The sequence below is a fragment of the Rutidosis leptorrhynchoides genome, chromosome 9 (genome assembly GCF_046630445.1).
Source record: "Rutidosis leptorrhynchoides isolate AG116_Rl617_1_P2 chromosome 9, CSIRO_AGI_Rlap_v1, whole genome shotgun sequence".
Lineage (NCBI taxonomy): Eukaryota > Viridiplantae > Streptophyta > Magnoliopsida > Asterales > Asteraceae > Rutidosis > Rutidosis leptorrhynchoides.
In genome coordinates this window covers 86,687,962-86,711,771 of record NC_092341.1, presented here as the reverse complement: position 1 = coordinate 86,711,771, position 23,810 = coordinate 86,687,962, and the positions used below count along the sequence as shown (strand labels likewise).

At 31.1% G+C, this 23,810-nt stretch overlaps 1 protein-coding gene across 1 annotated transcript; it reads right to left on the bottom strand.

Annotated features, from left to right (window-relative positions):
- Positions 1 to 1,359: 1,359 nt before the first annotated feature.
- Positions 1,360 to 2,312, bottom strand: LOC139868226 (uncharacterized). Its single transcript, XM_071856556.1, has 2 exons — positions 2,225 to 2,312; positions 1,360 to 2,150 (listed from the first exon to the last, which is right to left on the bottom strand). The coding sequence occupies exons 1-2, from the start codon at positions 2,310 to 2,312 to the stop codon at positions 1,360 to 1,362; spliced, it is 879 nt and encodes a 292-aa protein (XP_071712657.1).
- Positions 2,313 to 23,810: the final 21,498 nt, after the last annotated feature.

Genomic DNA, 23,810 nt, shown 5'->3' with positions numbered 1-23,810 from the left:
GTATTTGTTACCTATGTTGTTATATTTTGTTAGAGAGTTGTTTTTTTTATGTCTTATTTTGCTTGGTCGAAATTTGTACTCAATTGTAATGTACATGTGGTTTGCAATGAATTATATTGACAGGTTTGCAATTAATTATTGTGTTTAATTATTGTACTGAATTTTTTCATTTTGGTTGAATATTTTCATTACATGTGGTCGAAATTTTTCATTTTGGTTGAATTATTGTACTGAATTGCTAGTAACCATTTTAGCTTCTATCACCACAGTAACCATTTTACCTTGTTTCACTACACTAAAGTGTATTTTCAGTCAACATGAGTCAATGTTAGTCAAACTAAAAATAAAAAAGTGTAATGTCAGTCCGTACACAAAGTATCCATTTTAGCATAGTGAATGATAGTATAAGTAGGCTGTGATATTGTTGTGCAATGAAAGATAGTATCCATTTTACCTAGTATCACTAGACTGTGATATTGTTTGTCCATTTTACCCTGTAATCTCAGTCCATACACAAAGTATCCATGAGCTAAACATCAATCATGTTTGCATTTAAGACCCAAACATCATTTCAACCCATTTGACCCAATGCTGCTGTTTAATTCATTCAGGGTGGTTTTTTTAGACCCAAATCAGTATTTTTACCCTTTTTTTTTCAAAAATAGTTGGGACATAAGTTGTGTCAGTTTAGACCCATATGCAGTGTTATTTGAGCATTTTTTTTCTTCAAAAAACCAGTGTGACATAAAGTGTGTCAGTTTAGACCCACATGCAGTGTCATTTTTGCACTTTTTTTTTTCCAAATCAGTATGACATAAAGTGTGTCAGTTTAGACCAAAAATGTGTAATTTGAGCACTTTTTTTTTTAAACAGTGTGATTTTAAGTGTATCAGTTTAGACCCAAAATTTGTAACATATTAATTCCAACCAAAATGTCTAAATAGTTTGTTTAACATATGCAGTTTTTTTTTTTTTTTAACCAAAATGTCTAAACAGTTTGTCTAATATATGCAGTTTTTAGAACCAAAATGTCTAGACAGTTTGACCCATATGCAATTTAATTCAAACCCATTAAACAGTTTGACCTAATAGTTATTTTAACCCATTAAAAGAGTTCATACCATGAAAACAGTGGTCATTTTGACCCATAAAACAGTATTTACCAAAACCCTAAAATATAAATAATTCATCATAAACAGTAAAAATATAAATAAAACCACAAAATTTGAATTCAATTTTAAAGGTTCAAACACCATAAAAGTCAACATCAGTCTAAATAATTCTAGAAGTAGACAATAAAAAGATTCATAACCATAAGTGCATACAATACATCATAAACATAAAAAAAAAAAAAAAAAATTAGCCACTGCTTGCACCAACATTCAACTTTGTCTTCTTATTGCCACAAGTTTTTTTCTTTTTTCTCTTTGATCCACTGTTTTCTCCAACACCACCACAATTTGTGCAACTTCTTTGATTATGACCTAACTCACCACATTTTCCACAACGAGTAGTTTTACCTTGTCTGGACAACTTACCACCTGCATTCATGCTTGCCTTTTCATCTAGACCCTTTCTCCTGTTCTTTTTTGGTCTATCAGCAGCAACAACAATTAAAGGTGGGAGTAGTTTACTAGTCACCAATGATTTACCCCACAGATGCATACTATTCAAAGGATTAATTTTGAAATTGTAAGTGTTCTTCCAAGTTTCTAACCAATGTACCCGATGAACCCAACTTTCAAGGTGACCAACACGTTCACCAAATGCACCCATGTGGTACAAAGCAGCTACTGTTTGTTTACATGGCATTGCACTGATTTCCCACTTTCTACAAGCACACACTCTTGCATTCATATCTACAACACATTGATCATTGTGTGGGCCACTAACTTGGTACAAATGATCACCACTCCACAATACAGTGTATTTTTGAGCTTGCTTTTTGATACCATTAAACACTTTAGTTGCTCCAAGGGTTAAAGGACCATCAGATTTGGATATCATATTATTGACTGTCACAATCATTTTCATCAAGTACTCCCTAATATACTCTAAAGCAGTTATGATAGGCTTATCTCTTGCATCAACTAACCACCTGTTTAGAATCTCACACATAGTGTTCAAAAGTGCATCTGTCATTGCTCTACCTGTTATAAAAATATAAAAGTTGTAATTAGGATAATATATTTAGAAAATGGTTGAGGTTTAACAAAAGACATACATGAAAAGTGACTTCTTGCCCAACGATGTGGTGCGATATCAGCCAAAAATTTGTAACATCCTTCACTAAAACCCTTCAATTTCTGCATTTCTTATTCAAATTGTGGCACTGTTGTTACTGTTGCACATTTCCATAGCATTTATTTATAGGCAACACCACTATAATTTTTCTTCATGTTTTCATGTATGTGCCTAAGACAGTATCTATGTTCAGCACACGGATACAACCTTTCAATTGCTGGCAACACTCCCTGTAAATTGAAGTTTATTTAATAATCAACAATATAAAATCTATACTATTAATAAATTATGAAATAATTTAAGGTATAATACCTTTTGTCTATCACTTATGAATGTAAAGTTTGATCTTTTATTTAGATCCAAATCTTCACCTACATTATTTAAGAACCATAACCAAGAATTGTATGTTTCTTTCTCAATAATTGCATAAGCCACATGATATATCCCATTGTTTAAGTCAACACCAACAGCAGTGAGTAGTTGACCTCTAGCCGGCTCTTTCATAAACGCCCCATCTAAACCAAGCAAATCCCTGCCTAAAGCTTGAAAGCCACTTTTTAATGGTCCTAAACATATATAAACTCTTTTAAAGATCATACTTGTTGCATCTTCATCACATGGTTCTGTTCCAACCTTGACAGTTGTATCTGGATTAGCTTTTTTAAGTTCAACTAGATAATCCCTTAAGTGAGCATATTGTTCAGCATAATCCCCTTCCACAATTATTCTTGCCTTCTGTAATGCTCTGTATGCCTTCATCTTTGACACGTTCATTCCATATTGTGTTTGAGCCTGTACCTTAACTACCTTTGCTGGTAATCTTGGATTTGAGGGTAGTTGTTCAACCAACTTTGTTGCAAGAAAGTCATATGTGAAATGTCTAACATCTCTAGACCAAGCACATATGTGTTTATCCTTAAAGGTTACCACTTGCCATGTTTCTGAACCACTTCTCTTTGATACATGAACTACCCACTTGCATTCCACATTATTAAGTTTTTTGGCTCTCCAAGTTATACTACCCTTCTCTTTCTCAGAATCAACAATTACATTATTGCCTTTCTGTTTATTGTTACCCACTGTTTCATCCTTTATTTCCTTCACTTTTACAACATCTGCTTTTAACCCTCTACAAACTGCTCTGAGCCTCCTATTATCATCGTATTTAAACACAATATCCCTCTGAGTTTCAATGGCATGCAACCTTATACATTCAATAGCTTCATCTTTTATCCCAAATTCTTGACCCAAATACAAATTACTCTTTGTCACATCCAACACCTTTTTTTCTTGCAGACTTAATTCATTTAACTTATTCTTCCTGTCTGAGACGACCCGTCCTAATCTATAAGGATGAATACAACAACATATGATTACATAGCGAGGTACTTGACCTCTATATGATATATTTTACAAACATTGCATTCATTTTTGAAAGACAAACTTTCATTACATCGAAAGTTGACGGCATGCATACCATTTCATAATATATCCAACTATATTTGACTTAATAATAATCTTGATGAACTCAATGACTCAAATGTAACGTTCTTCGAAATATGCCATGAATGACTTTAAGTAATATCCTTAAAATGAACAAATGCACAGCGGAAGATTTCTTTCATATATGAGAATAAACATGCTTTAAAGTGTCAATCAAAAGGTTGGTGAGTTCATTAGTTTATCATAATCATTCATTTCCATCATTTTAATAGACCACAACAATTTCATTTCCATTTCTCATAAATATACGTCCCATGCATAGAGACAAAAATCATTCATATGGATTGAACACCTGGTAACCGACATTAACAAGATGCATATAAGAATATCCCCTATCATTCCGGGACATTCATCGGACATGATAAAAACAAATTCGAAGTACTAAGCATCCGGTACTTTGGATGGGGTTTATTAGGCCCAATAGATCTATCTTTAGGATTCGCGTCAATTAGTAGATCGGTTTACTAATTCTTAGGCTACCAAGCAAAAGGGGCATATTCGGCTTTGATCATTCAACCATATAATGTAGTTTCAATTACTTGTGTCTATTTCATAAAATAGTTATAAAAATAGCGCATGTATTCTCAGTCCCAAAAATATATATTGCAAAAGCATTTAAAAAGGGAGCAAATGAAACTCACAATACTGTATTTTGTAGTAAAAATACATATGACGACATTGAACAATGCAGGGTTGGCCTCGAATTCACGAACCTATATCATTTATATATATATTAACATACATAATTGTAATCGAACAATTTTATATATATATATATATATATATATATATATATATATATATATATATATATATATATATATATATATATATATATATATATATATATATATATATATTTAGTCATGTATTAATATTTATACATAATTTAATTAATACTGATAATATATTATAATGCTTATTTGATATATGATTTAATTAATGTTATGTCAATATAAATAATATTATATTAATTAAAAACATAATATTATGTAATATTAGTATACATAAATATATTTTTATATAAATATCTTCTGTTTGCAAAAATTAATAATTATCATATTATTAAGTTGAGGATAATAATAATAATAATAATAATAATAATAATAATAATAATAATAATAATAATAATAATAATAATAATAATAATAATAATAATAAGAATAATATTCGTTATCCTTCTGATATCACCATTACTTCCGTATCATGTATATCATTATACTAACATATCATATTAATTATCATAATTACCATCATATAACATTGGTCATTATCATTATCATTCGTACCGGAGTAGGAAGAGAAACAAATAAGCAACGCAGCAGTAGTTTACCATGATTATTGGATGTTCTTCGTTGCCAGGAAAACAGAAACAGTAATTATAAAGTGGCTGCAGTCGTTAGCTTTATTAATGAGGTGATTAATTAATGTTCAAGGTATTTGTTTGGTGGTTTCATGCTCTATGGTTTATTCGTTATACAGTAGAAAAAAAATGTAATAGCCTTAGCAGTTGATAGAGTTTCATTCATGGTACTCGTTTGCAGTTGGGCTTTAATAGTCGGTGCTAAGGGTTGCAATGTTGGTTCGATTTGGGTTTATATCGAGCAAGTGGCAGTGGTAATTAGTGTTTGAAGTTTGAAAAGTGAATGGTGGTTCAAAGGTGGTAGTAATAGAGGTGGAAGGTGGCGGTTTATATGGTGATAGAAGGTGATGAAGTGATGATTATAACCGACAGGTTGTCATAGTAGAAGGAGAAGGATTGAATGATTCCCGTCTAATGATATAATTGCTTGTTATAATGAAGATGGTCGACAGAAAAATATTCTCAAGGACAGAAATATAAATAAAAAAAATAAAAGTGGATTACGAGCTATATCCGATCTTGGACGTTTTCTATGGATTGGATCGTGATTGGTACTAAGTTGAAGATTGGAAATCAATTCACAATAGAAAGAAAACGATATGTAACAGAATACAGATTTTTCTGTGTTAGTATATATATATATATATATATATATATATATATATATATATATATATATATAACCGTATTATGTATATGTATTTATATATAACTGTATATATATTGGTATTCATATATCTGTTTTAATATTTTTATTTGAATTTCTCTAATATTCATATATATATATATTTTTTTTTATTTATAGATTATAATTAATCTTTTAATAAATATAATTATATTAATAATACTCTTAATATTATAATTAGTAGTAATACAAGTATAGTAGTACTAATAATACTATTATTACTAATGATAATAATAGTAATTACTATAAAATGTACAACAATAATATTATTAATACAATATTACAAATTATAATACTATATTAATTTATATATATTAACTTTCATATCTATATACTATCTACTGATAATATTAATATTTCTAACACTAATTGTAATACAGATCATAATCATAACAATATTAATATTATTATTGGTACCATTAATATTATTAGTTATAAATTTATTATTTTTATTAATGATAATAATATTAACCTAGCAATTATAATTTCAATTTGTAATTACATATAATATATTACATATTATTAATTATGTAATATTCATATAACATTTTCACAATATACATAGTATATTATTTATGTACAAAAATCATATATATATATATATATATATATATATATATATATATATATATATATATATATATATATATATATATATATATATATATTATATTTGTTCACATATTTATTTACAACAATTGTTCGTGAATCGTCGAGCACGGTCAAAGGTAATTGATTACATAAATATAGTTTCATTATTTCGAGACTCAGTATTACAGACGTTGCTTATCGTGTCGTATTCATATAAAGATCAAGTTTAAATTTGTTCGGAAATTTCCGGGTCGTCACAGTACCTACCTGTTAAAGAAATTTCGTCCCGAAATTTGATTGGGATGGTCATGGCTGACAATAAGTATGTTTTCATGACGCATATGAGTTGATAAATAGAGTTTTATCACCACTGAGTAATAAGGATAAAATAATTCGATTATTCTAAGAGTACGAATGAAGCTATCATAAAAGAGTGAAATGAAATGAGATAATAAAGATTTTTCTTAACCTCTGACGTAGTCAAGCTGATTTCCGGAATTCCAGGGATTTAAAAAAAAATTGTCAAAATCTATAACAGATTTGATTCTTCGGTGGTTAAGGACCTCTTTGGTTAAATGTGATGATCTGTTTTTCATTGTTCTGTTAGATATTTCACTATAAATCCACTCTCTCTTCGTTTCCTTTATATTATAGAGTTCCATACTTTTATTTTCTCTTCTCGACTTTAAGTCAAGCGAATAATGGTCCAGAATTCGTAGGTATGGAGTTTCGAATGAACTTAATGTTCTAAACAAGAAAGAACATAATAGCAGGATTTGATTTGTCAAATCACCAGAATCACTGAGAATAGAACTATCACGTTCCATTTAGAAACTCAGCATGACTTACTGTAATATAATCACGTTGATCAAGTGTCATTATATTATACTAACTCATGCTTCAGTCCCCAACATTACTTCAAAAAAAAAACATTCATACTTTATACTTAGATTTTACAGAAATTTCCAATATAATGTATTACAGATATCACGAAGAGGTATATAATTTCGGACGAGAATATTTATGAAAATATCTTCAGAAATATTGAGGATATTAATAAAGAAAGATACAATGATATCTTAGAATTTCTAATATCGATGGATGATGAAGAAAATTTGTCCGCAAGAGTTTAGTGTCAGAAACAAGGTATTCGTTAATGCCTTTAGCAGGTACTGAATCATTTAGATTCTTTGAAGGAAGGTTTAGTCTTTGTGATTTGTCTACGGTCTCCTTCATAGTTTCGCATAATCCGCTTTTCGGTACTAAATTTTCTATTGAGTGTTTCCGACACTCCATTCTTTATCATCATACTTTTGACTGTTAAGGTCGTTTACAATTTTTGATGCTTCATCAGCATTTTCGACATTCAAAGTATAAATTTGTAGACTGGGTGCTTTTCAGAATTTCATAATTGAAGATTATAATTATAAGAGATAAATGTTATATGTATACATATAACTGTTAATGTAGACATGATGCGAGATTTCAAAATACTGATTGCTGATTTCCCGATACATGGTATGGAAATTCTCGTTATAAGATGCCGATGAGTTCATGATATGACTTCAATAGACAAATATAGTGATTTACCGAAGAGATTTAAGCCAAGGAGCAACGAGGTTGCTGGTACATCTGCTGGTAATATGATGGAATATAAAAGGTTCTCTGGTAATAATAAAAGAGCACACATACATATCAAGGTTATAATAAGGTTGTTTCGAACGAAAAGTCGAAGTTGACTTGTTGGAGCTGTGACAAAATTGGCTAATTTGGAAAGAGATTGCAAAGTTATTTTCGGTAATAATAACGCTAAAGGAATTAGCACAGCTACACGTTAAACGTTTACCCAGCTTCCGAGAGTTTTCAGGTGCATAATTATATGCATCAATCTTTTCTGTCGTAGATGAAGTGCAGTTGGTTCATCCTCTCGATTGAGGTGTTTTCAAGAATTATAAGAGGTTTGAACGCAGATTGGAATCATCAAGATACAAATGAAGTTTAAGATGAACTCAAGTGGCAAACTTGAAGAAATGTTTAGTTTCATATGTTATAATCAATATTTTATTTCATTTTAATTGTCCAATGTTGGCAGTCCACAGTTAGCAGTCCACAATTAGAAATTCAATAATTCATATATAGTTTAATATATAATATTCGAATTAATTAATACATATCATGACCCACTGTATATATGTCTCAGACTCGATCACAACTCAAAATATATATATTATTATAGAATCAACCTCAACCCTGTATAGCTAACTCGATCATTACTGCATATAGAGTGTCTATGATTATTCCAAATAATATATATAGATGCGTCGATATGATATGTCAAAACATTGTATACGTGTCCCGATATTTAAAATGCGTAAATAACAGTATTTAAATGACGATAAATAAAGTGCGTAAAATAAATAACAGAAATTAAATGACGATAAATAAAATTGCGAGAATATAAATTGTGATAAATAAACTGCGATAAATAAATTGCGATAATAAAATGTAATAAGGAATTAACAGTTAGCTAGGAACAGTTAGCTAGGATTTTGTTAGCGTGGATTCTTAACAAAATTTCTCATGGTTAATTTGTTTGTTTCTAACAAATTTTATTTTTGTCCAATATTTTCTTCATTATGCCACTTGTTGGATTCTGATAGATCAAAATCCAAATATGAAATTGAATGAAAAGGGTTATTCTGCGGTGACCGGATACGTATATCGGTGGTTGTAAATAGGATAGTAAATGACTGTTGAATTAGATTTTAAAGAAAGTACAGTGTACTTATTAATGTGAAATCTAAATATTCTTCGAGTATTACCTACCCGTTAAAATATTTTAACCATTAACAGTTTGTACGAAAGAATTTTTAATTACAATCTTTATGAAAATATATATACATATATATTTTCTTCAGATGTAATCATGGATTTAATGAGTCAATATGATATTAAACTCATTTGATTTACCATTAGAACAAGATATATAATCTCTAAAACATTAGAGATTACATAATCGCCATGTCAAACGAAGATAAATGATGTAGAACGATTCGCAGATTGATGATTATGCTCGAGGTACATAATGAGATATTGAAGTGTATGATATTGAACTTGGATTGTTGGTGGTACTGGTATTGATGTTGGTGCTAGTGATGTTGCTGAAACTGGTAAATTTTGCATCATATTCTCCAAAGTCACCACCCGAGCGCGAAATTTGTTGACTTCTTCTATTATTCTGGGATGATTGTCAGTCAGAACGAGCAAATGAATAAGGTTTAGAATTTTAGATAGAATATAGTCGTGTTGAGCTACTCTGGAAATGAGGTTGAAAATGGTGTTTCGGATAGGTTCGCCGGTAAGTGCTTCAGGTTCATCGCTAAGTGGTGAATTCGGTTGGTGAAAGGGATCGCCTTCTTCGCATTTCCATTGATTAAGTAGGCTACGAACCCATCCCTAATTCATCCAAAATAGATGATGGCTAATTGGTTGATCCATTCCAGTTACACTGCTTTTGGAGCTCGAGTGGAAATCCATATCGGAATAGCTATCGGAATCTGAGGGACTCGAACTGGTTGAGGATTCATCTCGTAAGATCAGATAAAGGATTTTCGATAAGAAATAGATTATATGATGTAGATTAGTACCCTGCAATACATAATTTACATATGCATATATAATACTAAAATCCCATAAGTTACGGAGGAATCTACGGAAGCTGTCAGGCAAAGGTAAAAATAACAGATAGCTAAGATATGAATTTATCTATACACTGTCTATGTAATAGAGGCAGTAAGACGTGTCTAGACTTTAAGGATGATAAGCAAATAATTTTCGACACTAAATGATAAGCCAAACTTTTGACATGCAGACACAGTCGAAGTCCAGACCCATAATGCATCTAAACAACTACCAGTTAGACACACTAATGCAAGACCTGGTTCGCTAAGATCAAAGCTCTGATACCACATGAGACTACCCGTCCTAATCCATAAGGACGAATACAATAACATATGATTACATCGCGAGGTACTTGACCTCTATATGATACATTTTACAAACATTGCATTCATTTTTGAAAGACAAACTTTCATTACATCGAAAGTTGACGGCATGCATACCATTTCATAATATATCCAACTATATTTGACTTAATAATAATCTTGATGAACTCAATGAATCGAATGCAACGTTCTTCGAAATATGCCATGAATGACTTCAAGTAATATCCTTAAATTGAACAAATGCACAGCGGAAGATTTCTTTCATACCTGAGAATAAACATGCTTTAAAGTGTCAACCAAAAGGTTGGTGAGTTCATTAGTTTATCATAATCATTCATTTCCATCATTTTAATAGACCCACAAGAATTTCATTTCCATTTCTCATAAATATACGTCCCATGCATAGAGACAAAAATCATTCATATGGATTGAACACCTGGTAACCGACATTAACAAGATGCATATAAGAATATCCCCTATCATTCCGGGACATCCATCGGACATGATAAAAACAAATTCGAAGTACTAAAGCATCCGGTACTTTGGCTGGGGTTTGTTAGGCCCAATAGATCTATCTTTAGGATTCGCGTCAATTAGTATATCGGTTTACTAATTCTTAGGCTACCAAGCAAAAGGGGCATATTTGGCTTCGATCATTCAACCATTTAATGTAGTTTCAATTACTTGTGTCTATTTCGCAAAACAGTTATAAAAATAGCGCATGTATTCTCAGTCCCAAAAATATATATTGCAAAAGCATTTAAAAAGGGAGCAAATGAAACTCACAATACTGTATTTTGTAGTAAAAATACATATGACGACATTGAACAATTCAGGGTTAGCCTCGGATTCACGAACCTATATCATTTATATATATATTAACACACATAATTGTAATCGAACAATTATATATATATATATATATATATATATATATATATATATATATAGTTGTGTATTAATATTTATACATAATTTTATTAATACTGATAATATATTATAATGCTTATTTGATATATGATTTAATTAACGTTATGTCAATATAAATAATATTGTATTAATTAAAAACATAATATTATGTAATATTAGTATACATAAATAAATTTTTATATAAATATCTTCTGTTTGCAAAAATTAATAATTATCATATTATTAAGTTAAGGATAATAATAATAATAATAATAATAATAATAATAATAATAATAATAATAATAATAATAATAACAATAATAACAATAATATTTATAATACTTAGTAGTAATAATAATACTGGTAATAATAATAATACTAATAATAAAAATGATAAAAAAATAATAATGATACTTATTTTATTAATTCATAAAATGATAATATTAATAATAATAATAATACCTATATTAATACTAATAATGATACGACAATAATAATAGTAGTGGTAATAGAAATACTACCTCAAAGAAGTAGCCCTTAAAAAAATGCCCAAGTCCGGGTTTGAACCCGCAGCCTCCCGCTAACCCAATAATACCCTTAACCATTGAACCATCTGCTGCTTTGCTTTTCTGAATTAATACCTAATCTATAACTATATATCTAATATATCTAGCTGTTTCCATTTTCTTTTCTAAAACCCATTTAACATCATCATGTTCTTTTCTAACATTACCATGATCATTATCCATCACTCGGCCCACCAGCAATATTTCGGCCCAAATAGAAATAGTAGCCCAACACAATTGAACCCAATCCTATTTGACAATTTAATGGCCCAACGAAGAAAATAACCAATACTCCGTATCATTTTCAGTTTATGAGAGGGGTTTTCATCACCCACTTGCGATTTCTTTTGTAGTTTTTGTGGGATGGTAGGTCTCGAAAAAGATCAGATACACACTATATTGCTCAATAACATAATATCCATAAGGCCCTATTTTGACATCTACTTCCACTTGTAAATCGCCATACATTATTGGCTCCACTTCTTTTAAATCGAATGGAACAAAAAAGAAAAGGTAGGCACCTAATCATCTTGCTTATTATTATATCATCATCATTATCTTATGACCTCCATCGTTACGTTCATTATACTACATCATTCATCATCAACTTAATTCATTTTAATCTTCCTCATAAATCATATCATCTATCTTCAAACATCATTATCGTACACATACATAAACATCGCCATTTTCATGATTATAATCCTACCATAATCATAATCATAACATGGTCCTAACCATATCCAACTATCACGTAAATAATAATCTAGTTTAAACGCATCATCATCAATCATCATACACGGTCCCATCCTCAATAATATTAATATAAAAAAAATACCTAATATCTATATTGTATTGCAAAAGTGGATTCCTTTTCTCCACCACTTTGATATATCGACAACCCACCAAGATTTGGTAAAATACGGAGCAAGGAAATTTTAACACAGTCCTCAATAATCCCTCAACATTGATCACTATCATGTTATGATTAAAGTTTCTCGGCCTTGGGCTTGTACAACGGGTCACAAAACCCCACCGAAGATTATTATAACTTTAGAGTAATATTTTTAATAGATAAAGATTGATTTTAAATCCTATGGTGGCCCTTTGATTGACATGATTGTAACAGATAATACCTTGGATCCCTTTTAAATTGTTATCAATATCAACTATCAAGGAAAGGTGTTTAGAAAGTGCATCTATAAAAGAAAGCGTCCATAAATACCCATCATATTCGTTATCCTTCTGATATTACCATTACTTCTGTATCATATATATCATTATACTATCATATCATCATATAACATTGGCCATTATCATTATCATTCATACCGGAGCTGGAAGAGAAACAAATAAGCAACGCAGCAGCAGTTTACCATGATTATTGGATGTTCTTCGTTGCCATCATTTTAATAGACCCACAAGAATTACATTTCCATTTCTCATAAATATACGTCCCATGCATAGAGACAAAAATCATTCATATGGATTGAACACCTGGTAACCGACATTAACAAGATGCATATAAGAATATCCCCTATCATTCCGGGACATCCATAGGACATGATAAAAACAAATTCGAAGTACTAAAGCATCTGGTACTTTGGATGGGGTTTGTTAGGCCCAATAGATCTATCTTTAGGATTCGCGTCAATTAGTAGATCGGTTTACTAATTCTTAGGCTACCAAGCAAAAGGGGCATATTCAGCTTCGATCATTCAACCATTTAATGTAGTTTCAATTACTTGTGTCTATTTCGCAAAACAGTTATAAAAATAGCGCATGTATTCTCAGTCCCAAAAATATATATTGCAAAAGCATTTAAAAAGGGAGCAAATGAAACTCACAATACTGTATTTTGTAGTAAAAATACATATGACGACATTGAACAATTCAGGGTTAGCCTCGGATTCACGAACCTATATCATTTATATATATATTAACACACATAATTGTAATCGAACAATTATATATATATATATATATATATATATATATATATATATATATATATATATATATATATATATATATATATATATATATATATATATATATATATATATATATATATATATATAGTTGTGTATTAATATTTATACATAATTTTATTAATACTGATAATATATTATAATGCTTATTTGATATATGATTTAATTAACGTTATGTCAATATAAATAATATTGTATTAATTAAAAACATAATATTATGTAATATTAGTATACATAAATATATTTTTATATAAATATCTTCTGTTTGCAAAAATTAATAATTATCATATTATTAAGTTAAGGATAATAATAATAATAATAATAATAATAATAATAATAATAATAATAATAATAATAATAATAATAATAGTAATAACAATAATATTTATAATACTTAGTAGTAATAATAATACTGGTAATAATAATAATACTAATAATAATAATGATAAAAAAATAATAATGATACTTATTTTATTAATTCATAAAATGATAATATTAATAATAATAATACCTATATTAATACTAATAATGATACGATAATAATAATAGTAGTGGTAATAGAAATACTACCTCAAATAAGTAGCCCTTAAAAAAATGCCCAAGTCCGGGTTTGAACCCGCAGCCTCCCGCTAACCCAATAATATCCTTAACCATTGAACCATCTGCTGCTTTGCTTTTCTGAATTAATACCTAATCTATAACTATATATCTAATATATCTAGCTGTTTCCATTTTCTTTTCTAAAACCCATTTAACATCATCATGTTCTTTTCTAACATTACCATGATCATTATCCATCACTCAGCCCACCAGCAATATTTCGGCCCAAATAGAAATAGTAGCCCAACACAATTGAACCCAATCCTATTTGACAATTTAATGGCCCAACGAAGAAAATAACCAATACTCCGTATCATTTTCAGTTTATGAGAGGGGTTTTCATCACCCACTTGCGATTTCTTTTGTAGTTTTTGTGGGATGGTAGGTCTCGAAAAAGATCAGATACACACTATATTGCTCAATAACATAATATCCATAAGGCCCTATTTTGACATCTACTTCCACTTGTAAATCGCCATACATTATTGGCTCCACTTCTTTTAAATCGAATGGAACAAAGAAGAAAAGGTAGGCACCTAATCCTCTTACTTATTATTATATCATCATCATTATCTTATGACCTCCATCGTTACGTTCATTATACTACATCATTCATCATCAACTTAATTCATTTTAATCTTCCTCATAAATCATATCATCTATCTTCAAACATCATTATCGTACACATATATAAACATCGCCATTTTCATGATTATAATCCTACCATAATCATAATCATAACATGGTCCTACACATATCCGACTATCACGTAATCATCATCAATCATCATACACGGTCCCATCCTCAATAATATTAATATAAAAAAAATACCTAATATCTATATTGTATTGCAAAAGTGGATTCCTTTTCTCCACCACTTTGATATATCGACAACCCACCAAGATTTGGTAAAATACGGAGCAAGGAAATTTTAACACATTCCTCAATAATCCCTCAACATTGATCACTATAATGTTATGGTTAAAGTTTCTCGGCCTTGGGCTTGTACAACGGGTCACAAAACCCCATCGAAGATTATTATAACTTCAGAGTAATATTTTTAATAGATAAAGATTGATTTTAAATCCTATGGTGGCCCTTTGATTGACATGATTGTAACAGATAATACCTTGGATCCCTTTTAAATTGTTATCAATATCAACTATCAAGGAAAGGTGTTTAGAAAGTGCATCTATAAAAGAAAGCGTCCATAAATACCCATCATATTCATTATCCTTCTGATATTACCATTACTTCTGTATCATATATATCATTATACTATCATATCATATTAATTATCATAATTACCATCATATAACATTGGCCATTATCATTATCATTCGTACCGGAGCAGGAAGAGAAACAAATAAGCAACGCAGCAGCAGTTTACCATGATTATTGGATGTTCTTCGTTGCCAGGAAAACAGAAACAATAATTATAAAGTGGTTGCAGTCGCTAGCTTTATTAATGAGGTGATTAATTGATGTTAGAGGTGTTTGTTTGGTGGTTTCATGCTCTATGGTTTATTCGTCATACAGTAGAAAAAAAATGTAATAGCCATAACAGTTGATAAAGTTTCATTCATGGTACTCTTTTGTAGTTGGGCTTTAATAGTGGGTGCTAAGGGTTGCAATGTTGGTTCGATTTGGGTTTATATCGAGCAAGTGGAGGTGGTGATTGGTGTTTGAAGTTTGAAAAGTGAATGGTGGTTCAAATGTGGTAGTAATAGAAGTGGATGGTGGCGGTTTATATGGTGATAGAAGGTGATGAAGTGATGATTATAACCGATAGGTTGTCATAGTAGAAGGAGAAGGATTAAATGATTCCCGTCTAATGATATAATTGCTTGTTATAATGAAGACGGTCGACAGAAAAATATTCTCAAGGACAGAAATATAAATAAAAAAAATAAAAGTGGATTACGAGCTATATCTGATCTTGGACATTTTCTTTGGATTGGATCGTGATTGGTACTAAGTTGAAGATTGGAAATCAATTTACAATAGAAAGAAAACGATATGTAACAGAATACAAATTTTTCTGTGTTAGTATATGGAGTATATATATATATATATATATATATATATATATATATATATATATATATATATATATATATATTAAATTGTATTTACACATATACGTATATATCTGTATAATATATATATATATATATATATATATATATATATATATATATATATATATATATATATATATATATATAACCGTATTATGTATATGTATTTATATATAACTGTATATATATTGGTATTCATATATCTGTTTTTATATTTTTATTTGAATTTCTCTAATATTCAAATATATATTTTTTTATTTATAGATTATAATTAACTTTTAATAAATATAATTATATTAATAATACTCTAAATATTATAATTAGTAGTAATACAAGTATAGTAGTACTAATAATACTATTATTACTAATGATAATAATAGTAATTATTATAAAATATACAGCAATAATATTATTAATACAATATTACAAATTATAATACTATATCAATTTATATATATTAACTTTCATATCTATATAATATCTACTGATAATAATAATATTTCTAACACTGATTTTAATACAGATCATAATAATAACAATATTAATATTATTATTGGTACCATTAATATTATTAGTTATAAATTTATTATGTTTATTAATGATAATAATATTAACCTAGCAATTATAATTTCAATTTATAATTACATATAATATATTACATATTATTAATTATGTAATATTTATATAACATTTTCACAATATACATAGTATATTATTTATGTACAAAAAATCTTATATATATATATATATATATATATATATATATATATATATATATATATATATATATATATATATATATATATATATATATATATATATATATATATATATTCACATATTTATTTACAACAATTGTTCGTGAATCGTCGAGCACGGTCAAAGGTAATTGATTACATGAATATAGCTTCATAATTTCGAGACTCAGTATTACAGACTTTGCTTATCGTGTCGGATTCATATAAAGATCAAGTTTAAATTTGGTCGGAAATTTCCGGGTCGTCACACTGTCCCCTTCAATATCATGTTCATACTCAACATCACTATCAAACTCATCATCATTTAACATTTCAATAGTAATTATCTATTGATCAGTGGGACATACATCAATAGTTTTAGAAGCATTTCTCATGAATTCAATATCTCTGTCAATGCTACAATGAAAGTCATTCATATCAACCTCAAAATCTTGTACTTGATTTTCTTCATCAACATTAAAATCAATATCATCATCCTCACTTTCTTCTTTACCTGTCTTATCTTCATCAACATCCAAGTCACTATCATCATCCTCACATTGTTCTTCTCCTAACTTATTCTCAACCAAAATTGTCACTATATCATCAACCTTTGTTACTTCATGTTCAATAAACAAACTAATCTCTTTATTTAACCCCACATGCTGCTTCAAATTGTTAATATCAGTTTCATTACTTAATGGTTCTAATCCATAATCCAAATTTGAATCGGGTATACAATAATGGTATGACATCTTAGAATTGCAATCATAACCAAGATCTACCACCATATTTGTTATCTCCTTAAAACTAAATGTATCACTTGCAACTAAGTCGAAATAAGTTGTCTTACCATTCACATAATCCCTACGTGGAGGATGAGTAAATTGGCCACCATGATATAATTTGATTGTAAAAAGGCTAGGATATTCAACTACAACAACAACAACAAAAAAAAAATAATAATAAAAAATTAATTGATCAATATCAATGTAACGGTAGCAGAACAATAAAAAAAACAGGATGATGAATACAAAATCTTACCATATATATCATTGAAATCAAAGGCGTCTGATTCGTTTCGCATATGATATAAACGAGAATCCATCTCGTTCACAAATAGGGTTTATTGAGTGTTGCTGTAGAAGAAAAGGAGAAAAAAAACCGTAGCTTTTTTCTTAGAATAACGGGACGTGATTTTTATTGTATTATTGATAGAAACCACGTGATTTTTTCTTAGAATAACTAGGTAAACATTTAGTTGATGGGACGAAAATACCCTCACATGCAGTGCACATGTGAGCGTTTAAGTTAACAGAGTAAACGGGTGTTACAGTGGGGTACCACCAACATTATTAATAGAAACCACAGGTACCATCTGATGGAATTCAACAAGTTCATAAAACATGTTCTTAAAGTTAACATGATTACAAAAACCAATTTGTAGTAGTGTTAAAGCAAGCGGAAGCAAAATGATAAGTTCATGTTTATATGTTTAGCCTTTTAGTTAAATTCCATGTAATATCAAGTCTTGAATATATGCTTACATATAACATTAAAGGAAGTAAGATTATACCTCCTCAAGCTAGTTGAGGGTTGTTTTCAAGGTTGCAAGATGATGATGAAGATGAAGGGAAGTAGAGCTTCTAACTTGAAGCCTCAAGTGTGTAATACCCACAAGCAATGATCCCAACACCTTTGTAATTAGTTAGGATTTGAATGACACTAAATATGAGCTTGTAAGAAAAATTAAAACTCCCTTGAGCACCCAAAAAAAAAAGGCCACGGCCTGCTGCTCTTTTGAGCAGAATTTTTCTGTTTTTGCAAGCTTGAAATGACTAGTTTTTACTTGAGAGAAAGTGAGTCAAAACTTTGGTTCAAGTGTAAGACATGCACATATGAAGTTGTGTATATAGGAAGTAGTAAAACAAGCATGGGAGCTCTTTCTTGGAGTCCAAAATTCTGCACATATCATGGGTATTACAATATTCAAGTTGTTTTATAAAACAATACATTTATATAAACCCATGTATATATATATTTTTGTTACTTCTACATTTTATAACCTTTTATAAAATATAACACAACTTAATCATTTAAACCTTTAAACAATTATATTTATAAATTATCCAAATAATTTATCTCAAGTAATCATATTTTAGAAAACCGATTTTCTAAATTTCAAGTGTCGCGTATTTATTTAACGAACCAATCGTTAAGATCAAATACATATAAGGTGTCGGTAAGCTTGTTATTGGGTATGACCCGACTTGGATCATAACATGTTAGCCACATTAATTTAATATGTCTCTCGAGCATACGAAATACCTTCAATCTCCCACTTGCACGAGAAACATAAGAAATTAATGCAAGTGACGGATACCACCTAACGACCGTCCATCACCCCCAATATGTTATGACTATGTGCCATTCAATAACATCATCCCTTTCGAGTTCCCATCTCGAATATGAATAGGTGAATCTTTTCATTATATCCTTTCGTCCTAGATGTCATGTTAAATCCAAGAGATACAGAGTGATCACTCTCTTATAGATTTAACTTTACCAGGCCTTAGACATCTGACTCTCAACGAATAAGAGGGACAAATTCCATCTTGACTACATACGTTCAAGATATACACTTTACATTATACCTGAGTTCTCCCTTATGTACTACCATATTTCAGAATAGCAAAGGAAAGAATCAAGGCACAATATTTGGTGAATATCAGAACCCAATATGTATCTCAGGTCAGAGGATACAATGATATTCTCCTTTACTCAAAATTACATGTGATCAACCACAAAGGCTCTATACAGTAATTCTTGAGAGCGGGTCTTCCAATATTTGTATCCCACAAATGTCTATGAACCTTGGTTGCAACCTTGCCCCACATTCAACCTGAATGTATACCAATCCGAGTTCATAATAGTCTAAACCTCACACTTGTTCCCACAAATGTGATCGACTACGGAATTTAGAATAATAGTTTATTCATGGATAAAATATGCAAAATTGGAACATGACTCATAATTAAATTAATACCATAATTATATTAATGAGTTTGAACTAATTCGTTCCGTTACAATACATAAAATAGATCATTTCCAATCACTAGAATATCGAAGCCCCAATGCACAAACATGTCCTTCATGTTTTGGCCCATGTAAAAGCTTCGTTAGTGGATCCGCAACATTTTGATCTGTGTGAACTTTGTGAATACATATCTTTCCCTTTTCAACCTCATCCCTGATGTAGTTGAATCTCCGCTCAATGTGACGAGTCTTTTGATGAGCACGAGGTTCCTTGATTTGAGCAATCGCACCCTCGTTGTCACAAAAGATCTCAAGAGGGTCCTGAATGGAAGGGACCACTCCTAAGTCGTCTATGAATTTCTTCATCCATGCAGCTTCCTGAGCTGCCAGTGAGGCGGCAATGTACTCTGACTCTGTAGTGGATAACGCAACAACCTCCTGTTTCGAACTCTTCCAAGAGACCGCACCACCATTTAACATGAAGACATAACCGGATTGTGATCGAGAGTCATCTCGATCAGTTTGGAAACTCGCGTCCACGTAACCTTTTACAGCGAGTTCCTCCTCACCAGACCCATATATTAGAAACATATCCTTAGTCCTCCTAAGGTATTTTAATATACTTTTAACAGCAATCCAATGACTGTTTCCTGGGTTATTCTGGTATCTACTTGTCAAGCTTAGAGCGCATGACACATCCGGTCTAGTACATATCATTGCATACATGATAGACCCAATAGCAGATGCGTATGGGACTTTCTTCATTCTCTCTTGTTCATCTTTCGTGGTAGGACACTGAGATGAACTGAGAATGGTTCCTCTTTGAATAGGTACCAAACCTTTCTTAGAGTTTTCCATCTTGAACCTTTTCAAGATTTTGTCAATGTATGTACTTTGACTTAAACCTATCAATCTCTTAGATCTATTCCTATAGATCCCAATTCCCAATATGTATTGTGCTTCTCCAAGATCCTTAATGGAGAAGCAACCTTTTAGCCAAGTTTTGACCTCTTGCATTGTGGTTATATCATTCCCAAACAATAATATATCATCCACATATAGCACAAGGAACATTATAGAGCTCCCACTAGCCTTCTTGTATACACAAGCTTCATCACCATTTTTAATGAAGCCAAATTTCTTTGCCTCTTCATTAAAACGATGATTCCACATTCTCGATGCTTGCTTCAATCCGTAGATTGACTTCTTTAACTTGCATACCTTCTTAGGATTTTTCGGATCAACAAAACCTTCGGGCTGTACCATATAGACATCTTCCTCAAGATATCCATTTAGGAAAGCGGTTTTGACATCCATTTGCCAAATTTCGTAATCATAATGAGCAGCGATGGCAAATAATATCCTAATAGACTTTAGCATTGCCACAGGCGAGAAAGTTTCATCATAGTCAACCCCTTGAGTTTGAGTGAAACCCTTTGCTACAAGTCTAGCTTTGTATGTATCCAAGTTTCCATGTATGTCGGTTTTCTTCTTGAAAAGCCACTTGCAATCAACTAGCTTAAAGCTAGGAGGTTGCTCAACAAGTTCCCAAACTTGGTTTTCATACATGGATTGCATCTCGGCGTTCATGGCTTCCTGCCATTTATCTTTATCAATCCTTGATAAAGCATCTTTGTAGTTTGTCGGTTCATCCAAATCAACCGTATAGCAACCATCCACGAGAAACCCATATCTCTCGGGAGGATTACTAATCCTACTAGATCTTCGAACGTCTTGTGTACCTTGATCATCCACTTGATCATTTTCAACATTTTCATGTTGAGTGCTAGTATCAACCAATTGTGTATCATCTATTTGATCTTGAACCTCTTCAAAATCTATCTTCCTTTCACTATTTCCTTCCATTAGGAATTTAGTTTCAAGGAATTCCGCCTTTCGAGCAACAAATACATTTTGCTCGGTCGGATCATAGAAATAGTATCCCATATCATCCTTGGGATATCCTATGAAGATACACTTCGTGGATCGAGCATGCAACTTATTAGCATTATAGCGCTTTGGATAAGCTTCACATCCCCATACTTTTAAGTATGATAGAGATGGAGGTTTTCCAAACCACATCTCATGAGGTGTTCGTTCCACTTTCTTGGTTGGGGCCATATTTAAAATACGAGCCGCTGAGCATAGACAATAACCCCAGAATGATAGAGGTAACGAGCTTCTAGCCATCATGGATCGAACCATATCCATTAGGGTTCGGTTCCTCCTTTCGGACACACCATTAAGCTGTGGTGTCCCGGGTGGAGTAAGTTGCGAGATAATCCCACAACTTCTAAGATGATCTTGGAAGGCATCGCTTAGGTATTCACCTCCTCTATCGGTTCGAAGTACCTTAATTGTCTTATTGAGTTGATTTTGTACTTCGTTTTGATATTCTTTGAATGCTTCAAACGTTTCGTCCTTGTGTCTTAATAAGTAGACATATCCGAAACGACTAAAGTCATCAATGAAAGTAACGAAGTATCTTTCACCATTCCTAGCTATGGGCTTAAAGGGTCCACATACATCCGAATGTATTAATCCCAATAAGTCCTTAGCCCTTTCATAGGTCCCTTTGAAAGGTGCTTTAGTCATTTTGCCTTGTAAACAAGATTCACACACATCAAACGAGTCCATCTCATTTGATTTCAAGAGTCCATTCTTTTGAAGTGTATGCATTCGGTTCTTGTTTATGTGACCAAGGCGACAATGCCATAAGTAGGAATCACTCAAATCCCTTTTGAGTTTCTTGGTGCTAGTGTGGTATATAGAGCTCGATGATGTGTCATCATGAACCAATTCATAAATTCCATTTGAAGGCGAAGCCTTGAAATAGAATACATTATCTTTAGAGACATGAATATCATCATCAATAAAATTAACAATGTAACCACATTGTTTTAAGCGAGAAATAGAAATAATGTTTCTACACAAATCCGGAGCATACAAAACATTTTCTAAAATAAGTTCCAATCCGCTTGGAAGCTTCAAAATAAAATCTCCTTGAGCTTTAACATGCACCTTTGCACCATTGCCCATATAGAGACTTGATGTTCCCGCCTTATGATCACTTCTTTTGAACCCCTGCAAAGAATTGCAAATATGAGTTCCACATCCCGTGTCTAATACCCATGTATTAGAAGAAGTAATACTAAGCTCTATATATACCATATACATATTACCTGAGGTTTGCCCTGCATCCCTCTTGTCCTTCAACTCCTTAAGGTAAACCGGACAGTTTCGTTTCCAATGACCCATCTCACCGCAACCGAAACATGGGTCCTCCTTGGGGTTTGCCTTTTCCGCAACCTTTTGCTTCTTGTTCTTGTTCTTGGTTGGGGTAACCATCTTCCCCTTTCCCTTGCCTTGATGGGCGGGTCCTTTTCTCTTGGCCACCTTTGGCTTAGAGGTGTTACCTTTTGACCCACCTTGATCGATTGCTAACACGGGTAAAGCCCTTTTACCCATGCTAGTTTCCGCCGTTCTAAGCATACCGTGAA